The sequence below is a fragment of the Odocoileus virginianus genome, chromosome 16, assembly GCF_023699985.2.
Source record: "Odocoileus virginianus isolate 20LAN1187 ecotype Illinois chromosome 16, Ovbor_1.2, whole genome shotgun sequence".
Lineage (NCBI taxonomy): Eukaryota > Metazoa > Chordata > Mammalia > Artiodactyla > Cervidae > Odocoileus > Odocoileus virginianus.
The window spans coordinates 41,440,912-41,457,746 of NC_069689.1; the positions used below are offsets into that span (position 1 = coordinate 41,440,912).

General features: G+C 43.3%; 1 protein-coding gene across 2 annotated transcripts in view; it reads right to left on the bottom strand.

Annotated features, from left to right (window-relative positions):
• Window positions 1-16,383, bottom strand: part of GABRB3 (gamma-aminobutyric acid type A receptor subunit beta3) — a 279,655-nt gene extending 263,272 nt beyond the window's left edge. Inside the window, exons 1-3 of one of the 2 annotated variants that reach the window (XM_070478115.1) lie at window positions 16,230-16,383; window positions 15,287-15,378; window positions 15,011-15,078 (exon numbers count right to left, since the gene is read on the bottom strand). In XM_070478115.1, coding sequence (XP_070334216.1) covers window positions 15,011-15,078; window positions 15,287-15,378; window positions 16,230-16,309 — 240 coding nt within the window. In that variant the 5' untranslated portion in view covers window positions 16,310-16,383. Of the gene's footprint in view, window positions 1-15,010; window positions 15,079-15,286; window positions 15,379-15,509; window positions 15,724-16,229 lie in introns of those variants that run through there. The other variant, XM_070478114.1, reaches the window with a different exon arrangement.
• Window positions 16,384-16,835: the final 452 nt, after the last annotated feature.

Genomic DNA, 16,835 nt, shown 5'->3' on the forward strand with positions numbered 1-16,835 from the left:
AAAAACATCCAGTTTCTTGTCACACTTTTACCATTTCAATCCCATCTGTAGCTGCCTTATGTCTTTTCCATGCCGTCTAGTTCTATTCACTCTCCTCCAAACTGCTTTTCAGAACACTCTCAGCGTCTCCTCTTTTCCTTCCCCACCTTCACCGTCACCAACCCCCCACATCTGGCACAGGCTGACGAGTACTGTCTGACTCACTCCTGGGCTCCAGGCAAGCACCCTCTCTTCCCGAGTTTCTGCACTACTTCACTGGCAGTGACAGCCTGCCAGAGCTTCACGTCTGAAATGACAGAGGCAACACTGAACAGCCACGCTAAACTGGAGACACGTGGAAAAGCCCAGACTACTGTCATTGGGATCTGTGCTGCTGAGGGTTTCTTTGGTGGATGAGGGCAGCTGCACACTAATTAAGGCCCCTCTTAAACCTGAAGTATCTCCAGTGAAGGTGACCACGCAAGAATACGCTCATCAGCACAGCACAGGTGGACCAAAAAGTCATAAAACACAATACAAGAGGAATTATTAAGTGATATCAATTATTTTGAGAATTAAAAAAAAAGAAACATTCACTGCATTCTCCCCAGTTAGTTCCATAGTTAACTTACAAATACAAGACGCTTTGACAAGCCTAGAACTTTAAAAATTTATATAATACAGCTAATTCTGGACTGGTTTATCCAGTAGTCATGTATGGGTGTAAGAGTCAGACTGTAAAGAAAGCTGAGTGTCAAAGAATTGATTTTGAACTGTGGTGTTGGAGAAGATTCTTGAGAATCCCTTGAACTGCAAGGAGATCAAACCAGTCAATCCTAGAGGAAATCAGTCCTAAATATTCATTGGAAGGACTGATGCTGAAGCTGAAGCTCCAATACTCTGGCCACCTGATGCTGCGAAAGATTGAAGGCGGGAGGAGAAGGGGACAACAGAGGATGAGATGGTTGGATGGCATCACCGACTGCATGGACGTGAGTTTGAGCAAACTCCAGGAGTTGGTGATGGACAGGGAGGGCTGGCGCCCTGCACTCCGTGGGGTTGCAAAGAGCCGTGGGGTCGCAAAGAGCTGGACATGACTAAGCAACTGAATTGAACTGAATTCTGGACTAACCTATTAGAGTAAGTGTCAATTAGATATAGCACTTCTTGCTGAAGCATCAAAAATATTGTTCTGCTGTACATACAAAATTGGGTCCCTGACACTTTCCTTTTCTACCATCCTAACAGGTTCAATAGTCAGTGTGCTAGAATTCTAGCACATTTCTCTTATATTTTAGGGTTTTGTCATGATTACTGTTCTCACCATTTCCATTATAATGTAGATAGTCTCATAAATCTCTACAGAGGTGTGATCTAGAAGTACTCACACTTACCTGACACAGAATATAGTTGAGTAACATGTGAAACTGATGTGAGTCCTTCCTCTGGGTAACTGACAGTATCTATTAATACTGTAGCATGAGCCAATTCTGAGTTTCTATTTGCACATTATTGCATAATCTTGGGCAAAGCTTGGAATATCAGGAAATTGGATGACAATTAGTAGGTGCTTGCTTTCCTGTCAGCCTTTGTTTAACAAATTTCATTCCACTTTTCTCTGAATTAAGCTGGAGGAAATAAAGAGGACTGTCCTTAATGGTTTTAAAAACAGAAAGATAACAGGAGAGAAATTACTGAGCTCATTTGTTGCTTGGAGTATAGAAATTTTTCATTCAAAAATTCCAGAAAGATAAATAGAGAGAAAAACAGAAGGTAAGATCCCCATTTCTTACCTCATCAGGGAGATACCATGCAGGTTGGCAGCCAAGAGACAAGGAAGAGTATCAAGCCCCTTGTTTGACCCCTAATCTCAGCAAACCAGCTGAGGTCCGGGACCTGCGCCACCTGCTGGTCCTCAGAGCTGGTGCTACCCAAGGTGCAGTTGCATTTAGAACAGCGTCTCCCCTTTTAATGCCTGACCTTTGCTAGTCCAGACTAGCTGCCATACCCCTCTTATTCTGGGAGAGAAAGAGAAGAAAAACAAAACTCTGAGAAACATCTATGTGCGGGGCTACCACTGTAGATAAACAATTTCAAAGTGCTAAGTTAGAAAATCAGTTTCTTACTATCTTTACTGTGCTATAATTTCTTCTAACCAGATACTTGGAGAAGAAAATGGTAACCCACTCCAGTGTTCTTGCCTAGAGAATCCCATGGACAGAGGAGCCTTGCAGGCTACAGTCCATGGTGTTGCAAAGGTCGGACACACCTTAGCAACTAAACCACCTACCAACCAGGTCCTACAATCCGTTATCAGCAGGATTCCACCTACGGTAAACAAATATGAATTAAACACTGAAAATTACTAATTTTTTTGGTTATTGATTATGTCCAACTTTGAGTCACACTATACATTTTGATCTATATAATCTAAATAGGTAATTTCCTGGTTACATAATAATTGGCATGTCCACATTTATACTCTTTCATAACAAAATTAAACAGTTTTATACATCTCATTTTGCAATCTGTAGTTCAGGTAAGCTCAAGTCTTTGTCCCTATATCCACACAGGTTTTCTTGCTCGGATTTTATGTATAAATAATTTTGTTTTATGTGAGGCAAGGAATCAAGAGGCTCCCCTGGTGGCTCAGCGGTAAAGAATCTGCCTGCCAAAGCTGGAGATGCAGGTTCAATCCCTGGATCAGGAAGATCCCCTGGAGAAGGGAATTGGAACCCACCCCAGTATTCTTGCCTGGAGAATCCCATGGACAGAGGAGCCTGGCTGGCTACAGGTCCATAGGGTCACAAAGAGTTGGACATGACTGAAGAAACTTACTTTACTTTACTTTTACTTTAGCACTAAGTGATATCTCCATATTGAGTTATTTTTCTTAGGTGATAATGGAAAGGTCATTCTTTGGATACAACTGAAGCATTTTAAGGGGCTTCCCAGGTGGCTCAGTGGTAAAGAATCCACCTGCCAAGCAGGAGACATGGGTTGAGCCCTGGGTAGGAAGATCCCCTGGGAAAGGGAGTGGCTACCCACTTCAGTATGACTTGCCTGGAAAATCCCATGGACAGAGGATCCTGGCAGTCAAAGACGTGGGATGGGACCCAGCAACTGAAGTGAAAGTGAAAGGCGCTCAGTCGTGTCAGACTCATTGTGACCCCATGGATTATACAGTCCATGGAATTCTCCAGGCCAGAGTGGGTAGCCTTTCCCTCCTGCAGGGGATCTTCCCAACCCAGGGATGAAACCCAGGTCTCCTGAATTGCAGGTGGATTCTCCACCAGCTGAGCCACAAGGGAAGCCCCTCAATGACTGAGCATGCATGCAAAAAGCATTTTGACAGCCAGCTACAGTTTTCACTTATAAATTAGTAACTACAAATTCAACCCAAATAGTGAACATAAGCACGTCTGAAACCCAAAACTTAATGAGCCTGAGTGCAGACTGTAAATCCTACTGTTTATGGACGACACACCCCAGGCTCGCAGTGCACAGCACAGGTGACCTGGGGAAAATGGGCTACACTTTGACTGCATGGCTGCAAGCTGCCAGATGACCACCACTTGGATACCCAGTTAAACCACATGCAGTATCAAATGACAAGAAGCTGTGGTCTCTGTAAGGCAAATCAAAGTCTCACGTTTTCAACTGTTCACAGACTCAGAAATCAGGGCTAGAAGAATCTATTTTAACATACTTTAGAAAAAAATGATCAGCTTGAAAACAATTGAGTCTAATGACTTACCAAAATTAACAGAAACCCTTCTAGAATCTGAGAATTCTAACAACTAACTCTTTTTCATTGCCCAGGGCAATTTTGCAAGTTAGATCCCCACAGCCTCTAAAGGTAAAATAGCCAGGAGTATTGAGGAAATTACCCAGACAATTAAAATTCACAGTTCCCTGTGATTCTAAATGCCAGCAACAAACAAGCAAACAAATGAAACTCAGGACGCTTGCAATCAATTAACACTTTTGCATCTCTTTGCCTTTCTGAATCTACTTTGGTTTCCTCGCCCCTTACCCCCGCCAAGCCCAGATCCCCAGTGCGGCCTCCACAGTGCTGCAAAGGAATATTGCCCTCTTTTATTCCTCTGGTTCTGGAACAGTCCAGAAGATGCATTTGCCTTCTGGGCTACTGTCACTGATTATTCATGAAGATGGACAAACTCTTCATGGAAGTACAGAGAATTAGTCATACAGGGAATTTTAAACATGTCTTACTCAAGGGGATGTTAAATATTTATCACCAGAACCTTTCGACCAAAGAAAACCTTATTTTTCATATAAATGAATAACATAAATTATATACAGTATACTACATAATTTCATTATACACAATATATATTACAGACTATAATAAATGTTTACACAGTATCATATATTCAAAGATACATGTCAACTCTCCCTAGCGTGAGAATCACAGCCCTGCCTGTTCTCCCTGCCATAGCCCCAAGAAGGAATCTCTAGCCTTCCAAGAAAGCACCTGTCAAGCCCATCAGCCTCAAGGAGACATATTTTGTCTCAAAATTAACCTACTGTTGTTGGCCCAAGAGTCTTTTTTGCAAACGGTAAAGAATCCACCTGCAGTGCAGGAGACCTGGGTTCAACCCCTGGGTCATGAAGATCCCCTGGAGCAGGGAGTGGCTGTCCACTCCAGTATTCTCGCCTGGAGAATCCCACGGGCAGAGGAGTCTGGTGGGCTACAGTCCATGGGGTCACAAACAGCTGGACACGACTGGGTGACTAATATACTTGCTCAACACAACCACCTCTGTTTCTGTATCATTTGCTCTTATAATACAAGAAAACAAGGAGGCTTGAAACAGATCTTCCTTCAGTATGACAGACAGTATTATTATAGAAGAAAATCTCTGTTTTTTATCAATCTAATTATAAGAGATGTTTAATGTTCATTTTCATAAAATATTACCCATTCTCATATGCATTAGTAGAATTTTTTTATCAAAATTGTGCCTTCTCTGCTGTTTGGACAAGGTCACAAAAAGAGGCTTTATTAATGCAATAATTTTCTCAGTTAACATTCCTGGGGACTGGCTATATTAAAAATTATTCTAAATTCCATGGGTTACACCCACATTTCCTCAACTGTGTTCTACAGAAAACTTCATGAAGTATTAATAAGGTCCACCATCCCCTCACAAAGGAAAAAATCCCTAAACATGTATTTTAAGTACTGAACTCTTCACCCCCCTCATGCAGATTTACAAAATCATTGACATATTAAAGGGCTTGACAATTCCTGCAGTAAAGAAACCTGTTTTACATCTCCAACATAATTTCCAATATTATTTAAGCAGAAACACTGATTATGGGGCATACATGAACATTCTATATAACAATGTTCTTTTCTTAATTAATTATTTAATTGGAGGATAATTACTTTACAATATTGTGATGGTTTTTGCTGTACATTGACATGAATCAGCCATAGGTACACATGTGTTCTCTTGAGCAAGCATTGTTTTAGCCCATATCACAAGAAACTACATTCTCATAGGGAGTTTTGGTGCACAGGGCCAAAACAAAGGAAAATTCAGAAAGGAAAACTCATTCAACGGCACAATCAACTACATCTTCACACAGAGGGTGAGAAATATCTGCAGAATGTTTAACAGCACAAGAAGGAATATAGCACAATCAATCCTGCTCTTCATACATTCAGTTACTCCCAATCTCTTTCAAGTATGCACACTGCTTTGGAAAGGCAAAACATGGCATACAACAATGGTAAGAAATTTTGCTGGGTGGGCGTGAATTTGTGTCAGCTCCTGCAAACATTCCAACACCACAGAAAGCGTCTTGGTCTACATCTTTGGAACCACTAATCTAGACCATAGGAATGGCACCGCTTTCTGTAATTTGGATGTCTTTTCTGTGACAAGTTCACAGTAATTCATATGTGTAAAACTATGGTTAATTTCACATGCTTGTGCACACTCAGTTGTGTCCAAATCTTTGCAACCCCGAACCCACCAGGCGACTCTGTCCATGGATTTTCCCGATAAGAATACTTGAATGGGTTGTCATTTCCTTCTCCAAGGGATCTTCCTGACCCAAGGATCGAACTAGTGTGTGTTGAATCTTCTGCACTGGCAGGCAGATTCTTTACCACTGCGCTACCTGGGAAGCCCTCTGCATGCTTGACAAACACCCGGAAAAGGGAATCTCTCCATGAAACAAACAGAAGATACAGTTTTACCACAAGGGTCATGTGTTACACAGATGCACTTAACAAGTATTCACCAAGCGTATTCTACATAACAGGCACTGTCCCTGGTAACTAGTCTAGTCTTTCAACCCGATATACAGACTTCTCTCTCAGATGGATTTTTAGAGTCATGATTGGGAAAAAAAAATTCAATGATATTACAATGAATTATCATATTGTTGTCTCTTTTAAAAGAATTTTTGGTTTGCAAAGATTCACAGATTCACACACACAACTTGTAATGATGCGTGACCCAGAAAACTTGTTCCTTCTACCCATTAAAGTTAACAGTTGTAAAGTCTAATAAAAAAATTAAATTTTAAGAGAAGAGTGATGTGATATTGATCTAAGTAGCTAACACTTCATATATATGTATCAAACACAATCAGAGTCATGTAGCTTTAAACCAGTAGATTTTGCTATTCTTTAAAGTCAACTCAAAATAAAACAAATGTATTCATGTCATGAATCATAGCATGATTCAGTAAATATTTTAGATAAAAGGAATTCTTTCATTATAGAACTTAAGTAAAATATGATGATGTAATAAAATGGATTCAATAGAATCCATACCTTCTCTCAGACTGATTGGAAAAGCACAAATTAGAACTTTTAAAGAGCTATGACATTCTCATATTTTAATCTTACTCCTATTCATCTGAAATGTTAGTTCCATGCATGCTAGGGTTTTTGTTAATTATATCAATGCTTCTGTGTAAAAATGCAAAAAGGATACATGAGTTAACACTTACAAATGGCTTCTATTTCTTAATATAGTCTCCTGGTAACCAAGGAATAAGAGAATTCTACATCTCCCTCCACAGAGATCGGAGGCAAGCTCTCCATTGTGAGCCCTCTTGAATTGACAGGACTGAACAAATTGCCAAGAGATAAAACCTATTTCAGTCCTAGTCTTCCAAATTTTGCCGCTAGAGAGTCTTCCTAATGTCTGCCATAAATGGCCCAGAAGTAAACTGTGCTGAAAAGCTAGCAAACAAATGAAAACCACTACAGCTACACTGCACTGCTGAACAGGCATCAGAGGGAATGCAGAGCTTAATGAATCTCTGTATTAAGAAGAACCACCAAAACTTCCCTATCATGTAGGAAAGCTCAAGCCGCATATACTTCCAATTAGAGACAAAACTTTGAGCGTAACAAAGGCACCAGTGACTAGTGTTTGAAATACCTCCACTAATCCTTACACAGGCTGTACACATCACAGTACCACCACCGTGACTTCCTCCCTTCCACACTGAAATCAGTGTAAAAGCTCTCCAGGGAAGGGGACAAATGCTATAAAATACATGACAGCTGAAGGTACTTTGCCTGCATGCTAAGTCTCTCCAGCTGTGTCCGACTCTTTGGGACCCATGGACTGCAGCCCACCAGGCTCCTCTGTCCAAGGGATTCTCCAGGTAAGAACACTGGAGTGGGTTGCCATGCCCTCCTCCAGGGGCTCTTCTTGACCCAGGGATCCAACCCACATCTCTTACTTCTCCCGCATTGGCAGGCGGGCTCTTTACCACTAGCACTACCACTATACTGTGTACAATTATACAAATTCTGATTAAATTAAGTCCCCTAAAATAAAAACTATATATATCACATTTAGACTGTAAAAGGTTCTTCTTGGTCATGAGCCCAAATTCTGGGATAAAAATATTTCATTGGAAAGCCACCTATTTGTTCATGAATTTTATATTTATTCATTCATTCATTCTTCATTCATAGATGTTTCTTTCAACCAATATCTAATAGACACTAGTATCTATTTATATAGCAACTATTAGATTTTGGTTTTGCACTATGAAAGGGAGTTCTTAGACACACAGATCTGCCTCATGAGGTTTACAGTCTCAAGGGGGAGAAAAAAGGGGAAGAAAGCATCTAAACAAACAAGCACACCAGAATCATACTTACTTAATAGCGATCACTTGATAGTAATCATCACTTGATAGCGATAAAAGGAAAGACTAAGAGCACAGAAAAGTAAACTGGAAGATCCACTTTAGATGGCAATGAAGGTCATGGAAAAAGGTTAAACCTTTTAAGGCCCTAAGAAAGCATTTTTTAATTGCTCTGTAGCACAATGAGGTAGAAAGAAACAAGATCAAGTCCCAGCTTTGTATCAACAGTAAATCAGTGCTGTTCCTAAGGCTATTTTTTCACCTGAACAACGGAGATGAGAGTAACATCTACCTGTAAGAAAAACTTCACTAAGCTGAACATCAGGTTTGATGATCAAATATGCAAAATATCTGAAACATTTCATCAACTGCAAAATGCCATAAAGCTGTTGTTAGCTGTCATCTCCCTAAGTTATACCTCAATATGCATCACGAGAAAAGTTTAAAGATTCCCAATGGTCAACAGGCTTGATTTATTTAAACCAAATGCTCAGTAGGCTTCTAGCATGATGACAGTATATATGATATGATACTTCAGGAGATATGGAGGACAGAGGAACCTGGCGTGCTGCAGTCCATGAGATCAAAAAGTCGGTCACGACTCAGCAACTGAACAACCACCAGAGTGTCACGATACAGAACCCACAGGAGAAAGAAAGGTTCTGCTACAAATGGAAAGAAAGAAGAGCTCTTACAGATAACAGACTTTACAAAATCAGATGTTGAACTCATACTGCTTTATTGGCAAAAATTATAACGTTTTTAATATATAAGCAGATTTGTGCCATTAATTCAAACCAAGTACTTACTTCTATGTGCAACACAGCATAGGATCTACTGAGCCTGGCAAAGGCTCCAGGAAGAGGTTGCTCACAACAAGGCAATGTGTGGAAGATTCATTTTTAAGAGATGTAGCAACATAAGCTTTACAACCTCCCTGAGGGGAAAGACAAAAAGCATCCTCTTTGCCTCCCGTATCATTCTTTCTAATGTTAAACAGAAACCTCCTTTCATAAAGAGCATATTATGTAAGCATTATTCTCATCCATCTCTTAAGTTCATTATATGCTACCTTATCAGTGCCCCAGCATTGATGTTTAATCATAATTTAGGCATGAAACATACTTCCAGCAAAAAGTAACGTCCTCAGCAAACAGTTTTACCTCCTAAATGCAGAAACCTGGAACCAAATGCCAACACACTCACTGGACCTTACCCCTGGAGTGCCTTTCATGTAAGAGGTTTTTCAAACCCAATTGGGTCAGAGAAACACTTCCGCCTTTCTGCTGAGTCACCCCTCAGCTTAAGTGGTAATAAGAGCATTAGCACATTTCCAACATTTAAAATGCTAGTAACAATTCAAATGCGAGTAACAATTCATATGCTAACTCTGAACAACAAGCCAGAGCCTCTCCAGAAGAAATCAGAAAGGAGCAGTTTCCTAATACGTGTGTGTCTGACTGTGATCGTATGGGTACCTTCACCTCAGTTTTCTGTGTAGAGCTAAGCCCTTCGTGCTATCAGCCAGGCATCTTTGTGCCACAGGCATCTGAGAAGCCAGAGACTGAGTTACTGAGTATTAAGGGGCTTGCCCACGGCTAGAGGCTCCCATCAGTCCAGAAACAGAAGCTGAAACTCCCAACCCCATCAGGCTCTTTGCAGCACAGTGGGACCCCTGGGACTCAGCCTCTCCGCCTGAGGACCCAGCCAGGTGCTGGACACTGGGTGCCCCACGGGCAGAGCAACTCTAGACTCTGCGGCACAGGAAGGGGAGCTGATTAACATAAACTTGATCAAAAATGCCTAAAAGCTGAATTCTCCAGCTGATCCCAGCTCACTCAAACCAAGGTGACCTTCTCCTTTTCCCACTCTTCGGAAAACAGGAAAGACAGTGAGAGTAAATGCTTATGTGTTGTGCACGTAAGTAAAGGGCACCTATTTCACAATAATGCAGCACAAAAGCTGCTTGCTGGGGTGTTCCAAAACCATGCTCTTACGAACCATACTCATTTTACACTGAGACACCAAAAAATACGTTGATTTTGAAGAGGAAAATGCAATCAATGAGGAAGGAATACAATACAACAAGCATAAGGGACAAATATACCTCTCATAATAACTAAACACAGCAGATTATATGTCACCTAAAAGGAACTCACAACTAAAAAAAGATAACAGTTTAGTATTTATATGCATGAAATAAAAAAAATAATTCTATAGTTACATTTTCATGAACTATATAGTCCATGGGGTTGCAAAGAGTCGGACACAACTAATCAACTTTCACTTCAATTTTAATAGATGAATTAAGTGCAGAAAATAATAAAGTTAAATCATAGAACATTAGCCTTTTTAATACTAGAGTTTGAATCTAGTTTTATATCCTCAATATTTGTTGATTAGTAGCTAAGTCACGTCTGATTCTTGACCCCATGGACACACCAGGATCCTCTGTCCATGGGATTTTCCCAGGCAAGAATACTGGAGTGGGTTGCTATTTCCTTCTCAGGGGGATCTTATCAACCCAGAGATCGAACCCATGTCTCCTGCCTTAGCAGGTGGATTCTTAACCACTGAGCCACCAAGGAAGCCCAATATCCTCAATACTTTAACACTTAATTAAGTATCTCAAGAAATTGAGAATGTATAGTTTCTTCTGAATTAACAAATCAAACAATGGCTTATTCTAGTAATTCAAATTCAAAAAGAACTCATATGACTACTTTAAAATACTGTTCTTATTATCTGAACGATTTTTAAAGAGTTCCAGAACTACTTCACTCTCTGTCAGTAAAAAATATATATATAATTAAATTTCTCTAGTTTTATATTTTAATATTCCCTTACGTATCCTATATTTTCAGTAATTGTGTCCACTTATCTCTCCACCTATCTATTCAACAGGTTTATTTCACACTTGGACCAGTGCTAAAATTTTAACACCAGAATTACAACACATGCATATAAAAATTTTCAGTAGACAGTATACTTTCATATGTACAATCTCACTTAAAGAAATATGTAAACCAAATCTCAACAAATAGTTAACCATGCTTAGTTTTAAAAGATTATCTGAACATAATCTTTTAACAAGAGCTAAGAGAACAAGGAAAGTTATGTAAAAGAAAATGATTTTTTGTTTGACTGCTGTCAAGTCAGCTAATTAAAAAAAGTAAGAAGTGGAAAATTAGGAGTTCGGGATTAACACACACACTCCTATATATAAAATAGGTAAACAATAAGGATCTATTATATAGAACATGCAACTAAATTCAATATCTTGTAATAACCTATAATGGAAAAGAATCTGAAAAAGAATATCTGTGTGTGTATATATATGTATATGCTTATAACTGAGTCACTTTGCTGTACACTAGAAACTAATAAGATTGCAAACTAACTATATGTCAATTTTAAATAAAGAAGTACACAAAAAGAAAAATTAGAAGCTTAAGAAAAATGGAAATACAAAATATCTCCATTATCAGTGAAACATGTTACAGCAAAACAATGTTAAATATTAAAATACTAAAATCCATTTTGATTGCTAATATAAAACACCAAAATACATCATGATATATACATGTATATGTATAATGTATCTATTTATTTAATTCTTTGAGGTCAGAGGCATTCTTTGGAGGCATTACCTGTATGACCATCAGTAGATAAAGACTGCTTTACAACTGTTTAAAAAGAAAAGTAACTATTTGCTTCATGTTCACCCTCAAAATGTTCACTAACAAGAACACATCTGTCCTACCTTGAGATATACATGCTCTATATATCCTTATTTCAGATATTAATGAATCTTTATTTCACTAAAAATGTTTTCAAAAGCATATCTATGAAAATTTGAGAACAGTTTCAAAGAACCTTCCATGATCATTTACCCTGAATTTTCTTGCTAACTTTACTATTCTCACTCCATCTAAATTAACATTTTTGTCACAATACTCATCTTAAACCACAACTTAAATCATGTCAATCATCTGCTTAATAATCTTTACAGGCTCCTTAATTCTTGAAAATTAATTAGCATCTGCAATGCTTGGCAAGGCAGAGAAGGTCCTAGGTGAACAGGGGTTTGTCCTACTTTTCCAATTTCATCTTTTGAGTGTCTCCTCCACAATTTCCTGTCCTGCTAATCTATCTATCCATAGCTTTGCCAATTTCTTCTCTAACCCAGAATATCCTCCTCTGTCTATGCCAGTCACAATTCTATTCCCCCTACTCACACACCCAACTTAAGCGCCACTTCATAAGCTCTCTCAGAAGCCTCTCCTGTCAGAAGTCCTCTGTTTCTCCCTCTCCCCTCCCTCTTCCTGCCTCCTTCCCTCCCTCTTTCCTTCCCCCTCTCCCTTAGGGCATGCCCCTTTCTTTTTTCATAACCTAACAACACTTAAGTTTTGTGTAACTAGTAAGGCCATTAAGGGAGCTCACAAATACAATGCATTGCTTTTAAGTAACGCGATTAAAAACATGGGTTTAATCTTATGCTCACATACTCTCTTTTTCCCTATAAAATGTCACCTCCAAAATGATACTTAATTATTACTATAAGTTTGAAGTTCCTTCAGTAAAAAATAGATCAAATATAGCAGCTATGACTATGAGCTGTGATCCTGATCATGAGGTATAGGAAATCAGATTTTTCTAGTGGATGTTTTTACCAATCCACTTGTGGAAGATATTTCAGATGCCAGCCAGTCCATCTGTCCAATAGCCTTCAATTTCCAATTTCATCAATTCCCAGTTTTTCTTTACCATAAACTTATGTAGAGAGAACCACAAAAATTAACATCATAAAAATGCAAAACGAAAGCCATACAAGTATGCTATGGTACATTATGCATAATTACTGGCTTTGGTATAGGCACTTAAAGATTATTCAATATAATGGCCTATTTGTCTTCCTGTTATTGTCTTCCTATTATTGTCTTCCTATTGTCTTCCTATTATTGGGTTCAGAGAAAACTAGGACATTTCAGTTCACAGTGCATGAAGTTTTTAAAGGTGCTAAATATCAGCATGATGTCTAAACAACTGGATAGCTAAGTTTAAAACTTCATTCACAGGAAATGTGTAATGATCTGCAACAAGACATTCTCTATTCCCTGGCTGTTTTAACACTGTACAGAGTTCTTAAAGTGCCACATCAGTATGTTTTCTTCATTATTTGACATCCAATATAATAATTTTTGACATAAAAATCCCCTAAATAGTCTATTAACTTCTATTCTTCTCTATGGAATATGAAGTTCCCAATTAAGGAAATCACAGATTACAGAGTATATCTTGAACATATTAACTTGTTTCCTTAAGGTCATAAAACATACTTTTGACAGAATGATTTTTCAAAAATTTTAAAAAGTAAAATAAATGTGATGTTTTTAGTGTAATATATGTAAAGTCTCTGTTTCTTCCTCATGCATTATTATTAACAATTTATTTATTTATCTGTTTATTATTCATATTTGAATATAAATGTCCTTAATGATATACATTGAAAGAAAAATACTTTTTAAATCCTTTAGGTTAAGAGTAAAAAATTAATTAACAGTAGTTTCGTGCAGTCAAAGATTTCTTCCTACAAAATCCATACTAGTGTATGCCTTTAAATATATCTTGTTAAACATCTATTTAAAGTCATGATTTTAGTTTATTGGTAAACATCCATATTTCTATGTTATTACAATGTTTCTCAAAAAACTGCCCATAAAACATCTGCTTGAAAAAAAAAAATATGAAGCACTAGTTTTAAATACAGAGACCCCCAAGATTCCACTTCACACCACTGAACCAGAATCAGAGCCTGGGAATAAGCATTCAAAACAAGTTTGCCCATGTGACTCTGATGTCCACCAGACTTGAGAAATCCATGGAGTCTATCTCATGCCTCATTATATTCTTGGTGCTATATTTTAGAAAGAATAGTTGCCAAATGATTTCTTCCAAAATAAAATATTTTTTTCCAAATTCTCATCCTCACAATTTCTAAAGTGTCACTCAGAAAATGAAACCTGTTTCCAAAACCCCTGGTATTTCAGTTCAATCAAAAAATGAAAGGGGTCCTTTTTCTCCTTATTCCGTGTTGTCTTAAAGGTTCCTGAGGAACAGCCTGTGACACCCACTTCACACCTCTAGACAGACAGGGACCTCCACTTTCCACAGGTCAGAACACAGAATCTCCTCGCATTAACACAGCCCTAAGTAACACTCGGTTCCCGAGCTTTCCGCTCTCCCAGAAGAGACGGCCCGCAGGCGGCCCAGACCCTCCAGCACGGTCAGCACCTCAGACAGAGCCCGGAGGATCGGGTCCGGGTTCCGCGTCTAGAGCCCTCCCTCGGAAAAGCCACTGGACTCTGAGGAAACCGACCCGAGACAGCGCAGGACACGCCGACCACCGCCCTCCGCGCTCTCCAGAGGCCAGCACCTCCTCCCCCGAGGAAGCAACCCTTGAGCCCCTCTCACCCAGAATACAAGCTCCCCCGCAACTGCGCTCTCCTCCCCCGCTCCCCGGCGCCTGTTGCTAAGGAGGCGAGACCACCCCGGGCGGCCTGGGCACCGGGGGGCCGACGGCGGGACGGGCCGGGAGCTCGCGGGCGGCGGGGGTGCCCAGCTCCGGTGAGCCCGGACCCCTTCCCACCGCAGGAAGGCGCGCCCTCCGCGAGGCTCCGAGCCGACGACTGCTCAGCGCGCAGAGGCGCGCGGAGCAAGGCGCGCGGGCAGGCGGAGGCCGGCGCGGCGAGGACCGCTCGGGTCACCCGCCCGGCCAGCTCGGCCCGGCAGCGCAGGCCTCCAGCCCGGTCCCGAGCCCGCCGGCGGGCCCGCGCGGCGGGGCAGGGGCTTGGGCCAGGGGAGGGCAGGCACTCACCATGTTGACTTCGGAAACCATGTCTATGCTGGCGATGTCGATGTTCATCCCCACGCAGACCGGGGGACCTGCGGAAAGTGCACGACACGGCCGTGAGCTAGGCTCGGGCACGGGCTGCGGCGGCCCCGGGGCCCGGGAGCCGCCGAGGAGGGGGAGCCGGGCGAGCCCCCCCCGCACGGCCGCAGCTCGGCGGCAGCGGCCCCGACCTCCCTCCTCCGCCCAGGCCCCTGCGCGGGGGGTCGCGCAGCCTGCAGCGGCCGCGCACAGCCTACTTACCCCCGAAGTCCGGTCTCAGACGAATGTCGTAGCCTTTCAGCAGCTTGTCCACCGTCTCCTTCACAAAGGACATGTTCCCGGGATCGTTCACGCTGCGGGAGGGGTGGAGTGGGGGAGAAAGAGCCGGGTCAGGCGGCGGCTCGCCCGCCCGTGCCCGGCGCGCACACCCGCGCACCCTGCCAGCCGCCCGGCCCGCTTCCCGGCAAGCCAGCCGCGACCCTACCTCTGCGCGCAGCACACCACCGCCACCAACACCGGGGCCGAGAAGATGCCGAAAAACCTTCCTCCCGCAAAGCCCCACATCCCTCCGCCGCGCCCCGGCACGGGGGAGGGGGCGCCCCGCCGCCGTCGCGACCCGCAGCCGGGGCTGCTCCTGCTGCCGCCGCCGCCGCCGCCGCCGCGCTGGCCCCGAGCGGAGGAGGGCGCAGGGGGAGGGCCGGGGAGGCGCGCGCGCGAGGAGGAGCGCGGGCGCGGGCGCGCGGCGAGGGCCGGGGCGGGGCGCGCGGGCCGCCGCGCTGCGCGCCCAGCCGGGCCCGGCTCCCGAGCCCGCGGGGCCCCGGCACCCAGCGTCCCCGCCGCCTCGGTGACTGCGGAGCGAGACCCGGGGCTCTGCCTGCTCGGCGCGCGGGCTGCAGCCGCGACCGCGCGGCGCCGGGCAGCGCCAGGGGTGGGCCGCGCAGCCAGCCGCGCTGGGCCCCCAGCCACCCGCGAAGAAGGGGACGGTCGGCGAAGGCGACGTGGGCAGCAACGGCGAAGGAGACGCTCTCCACTCCTCCCGAGACGCCCCCGCTCAGCCTGCTCCCCGGCCTGGCCCTTTGGCTGCGACCCCCGCCCGGCGGCGGTGCAGGCCGAGCCCGGGGCGGCTGCGGAACGCCTCTGCCCGCAGACCTGCGCTGCAGCGCGGGAGGCAGGACGCCGGGCCGGAGGGAAGCCCCTGCCTCACCTGCGGGGCTCCGAGCCTCTCGTCCCCAGCGTCCAGGAGAGCCAGATGGGCAGCAGGATGGCCGGGAGCCCAGAGCACATGGCGCGGCGCCTCTGACCTGACACGGGTGGGCTCCGCTCTCCCCCGCAGTCACTGAACGTCTAACGGCGATACGGGGATCCCCGCTCCCGCCCCCACCCACGGGTTTTCCCGCCTGACCCATCCTGCCGGTTGCAAGGCGGCCCGATTAATTATTTATGCAATATAAAACCATTTTCTTAAATTGGTTCCTTCAACCATTTCTCTCACTCTCACCCCCCTGAACATTCCATGTGAGCACTCCCTACCTACTCACATAGATACACGTAAATGAGTGTTAAAGAGAAGCCCAGATAAGCAGGCTTGCTTTACTATCAGAAGCTAGAGTCCGCATCAGACATGGAGACCCTGGACTATCATTCCGAGGAATGGGAAGATAAAATGCCTTTTCTGGCGCAGCCCGGAGCTGTCCGTGGTTCTTAATATCAGACTAGGAACCTCGTGTTCTGCATGACCGGACCGCACCCTCTGGTTCTCATTTTAGAAGACCTCCAGCACCTTGGCCAAGAAACAGACAGATAAACACCA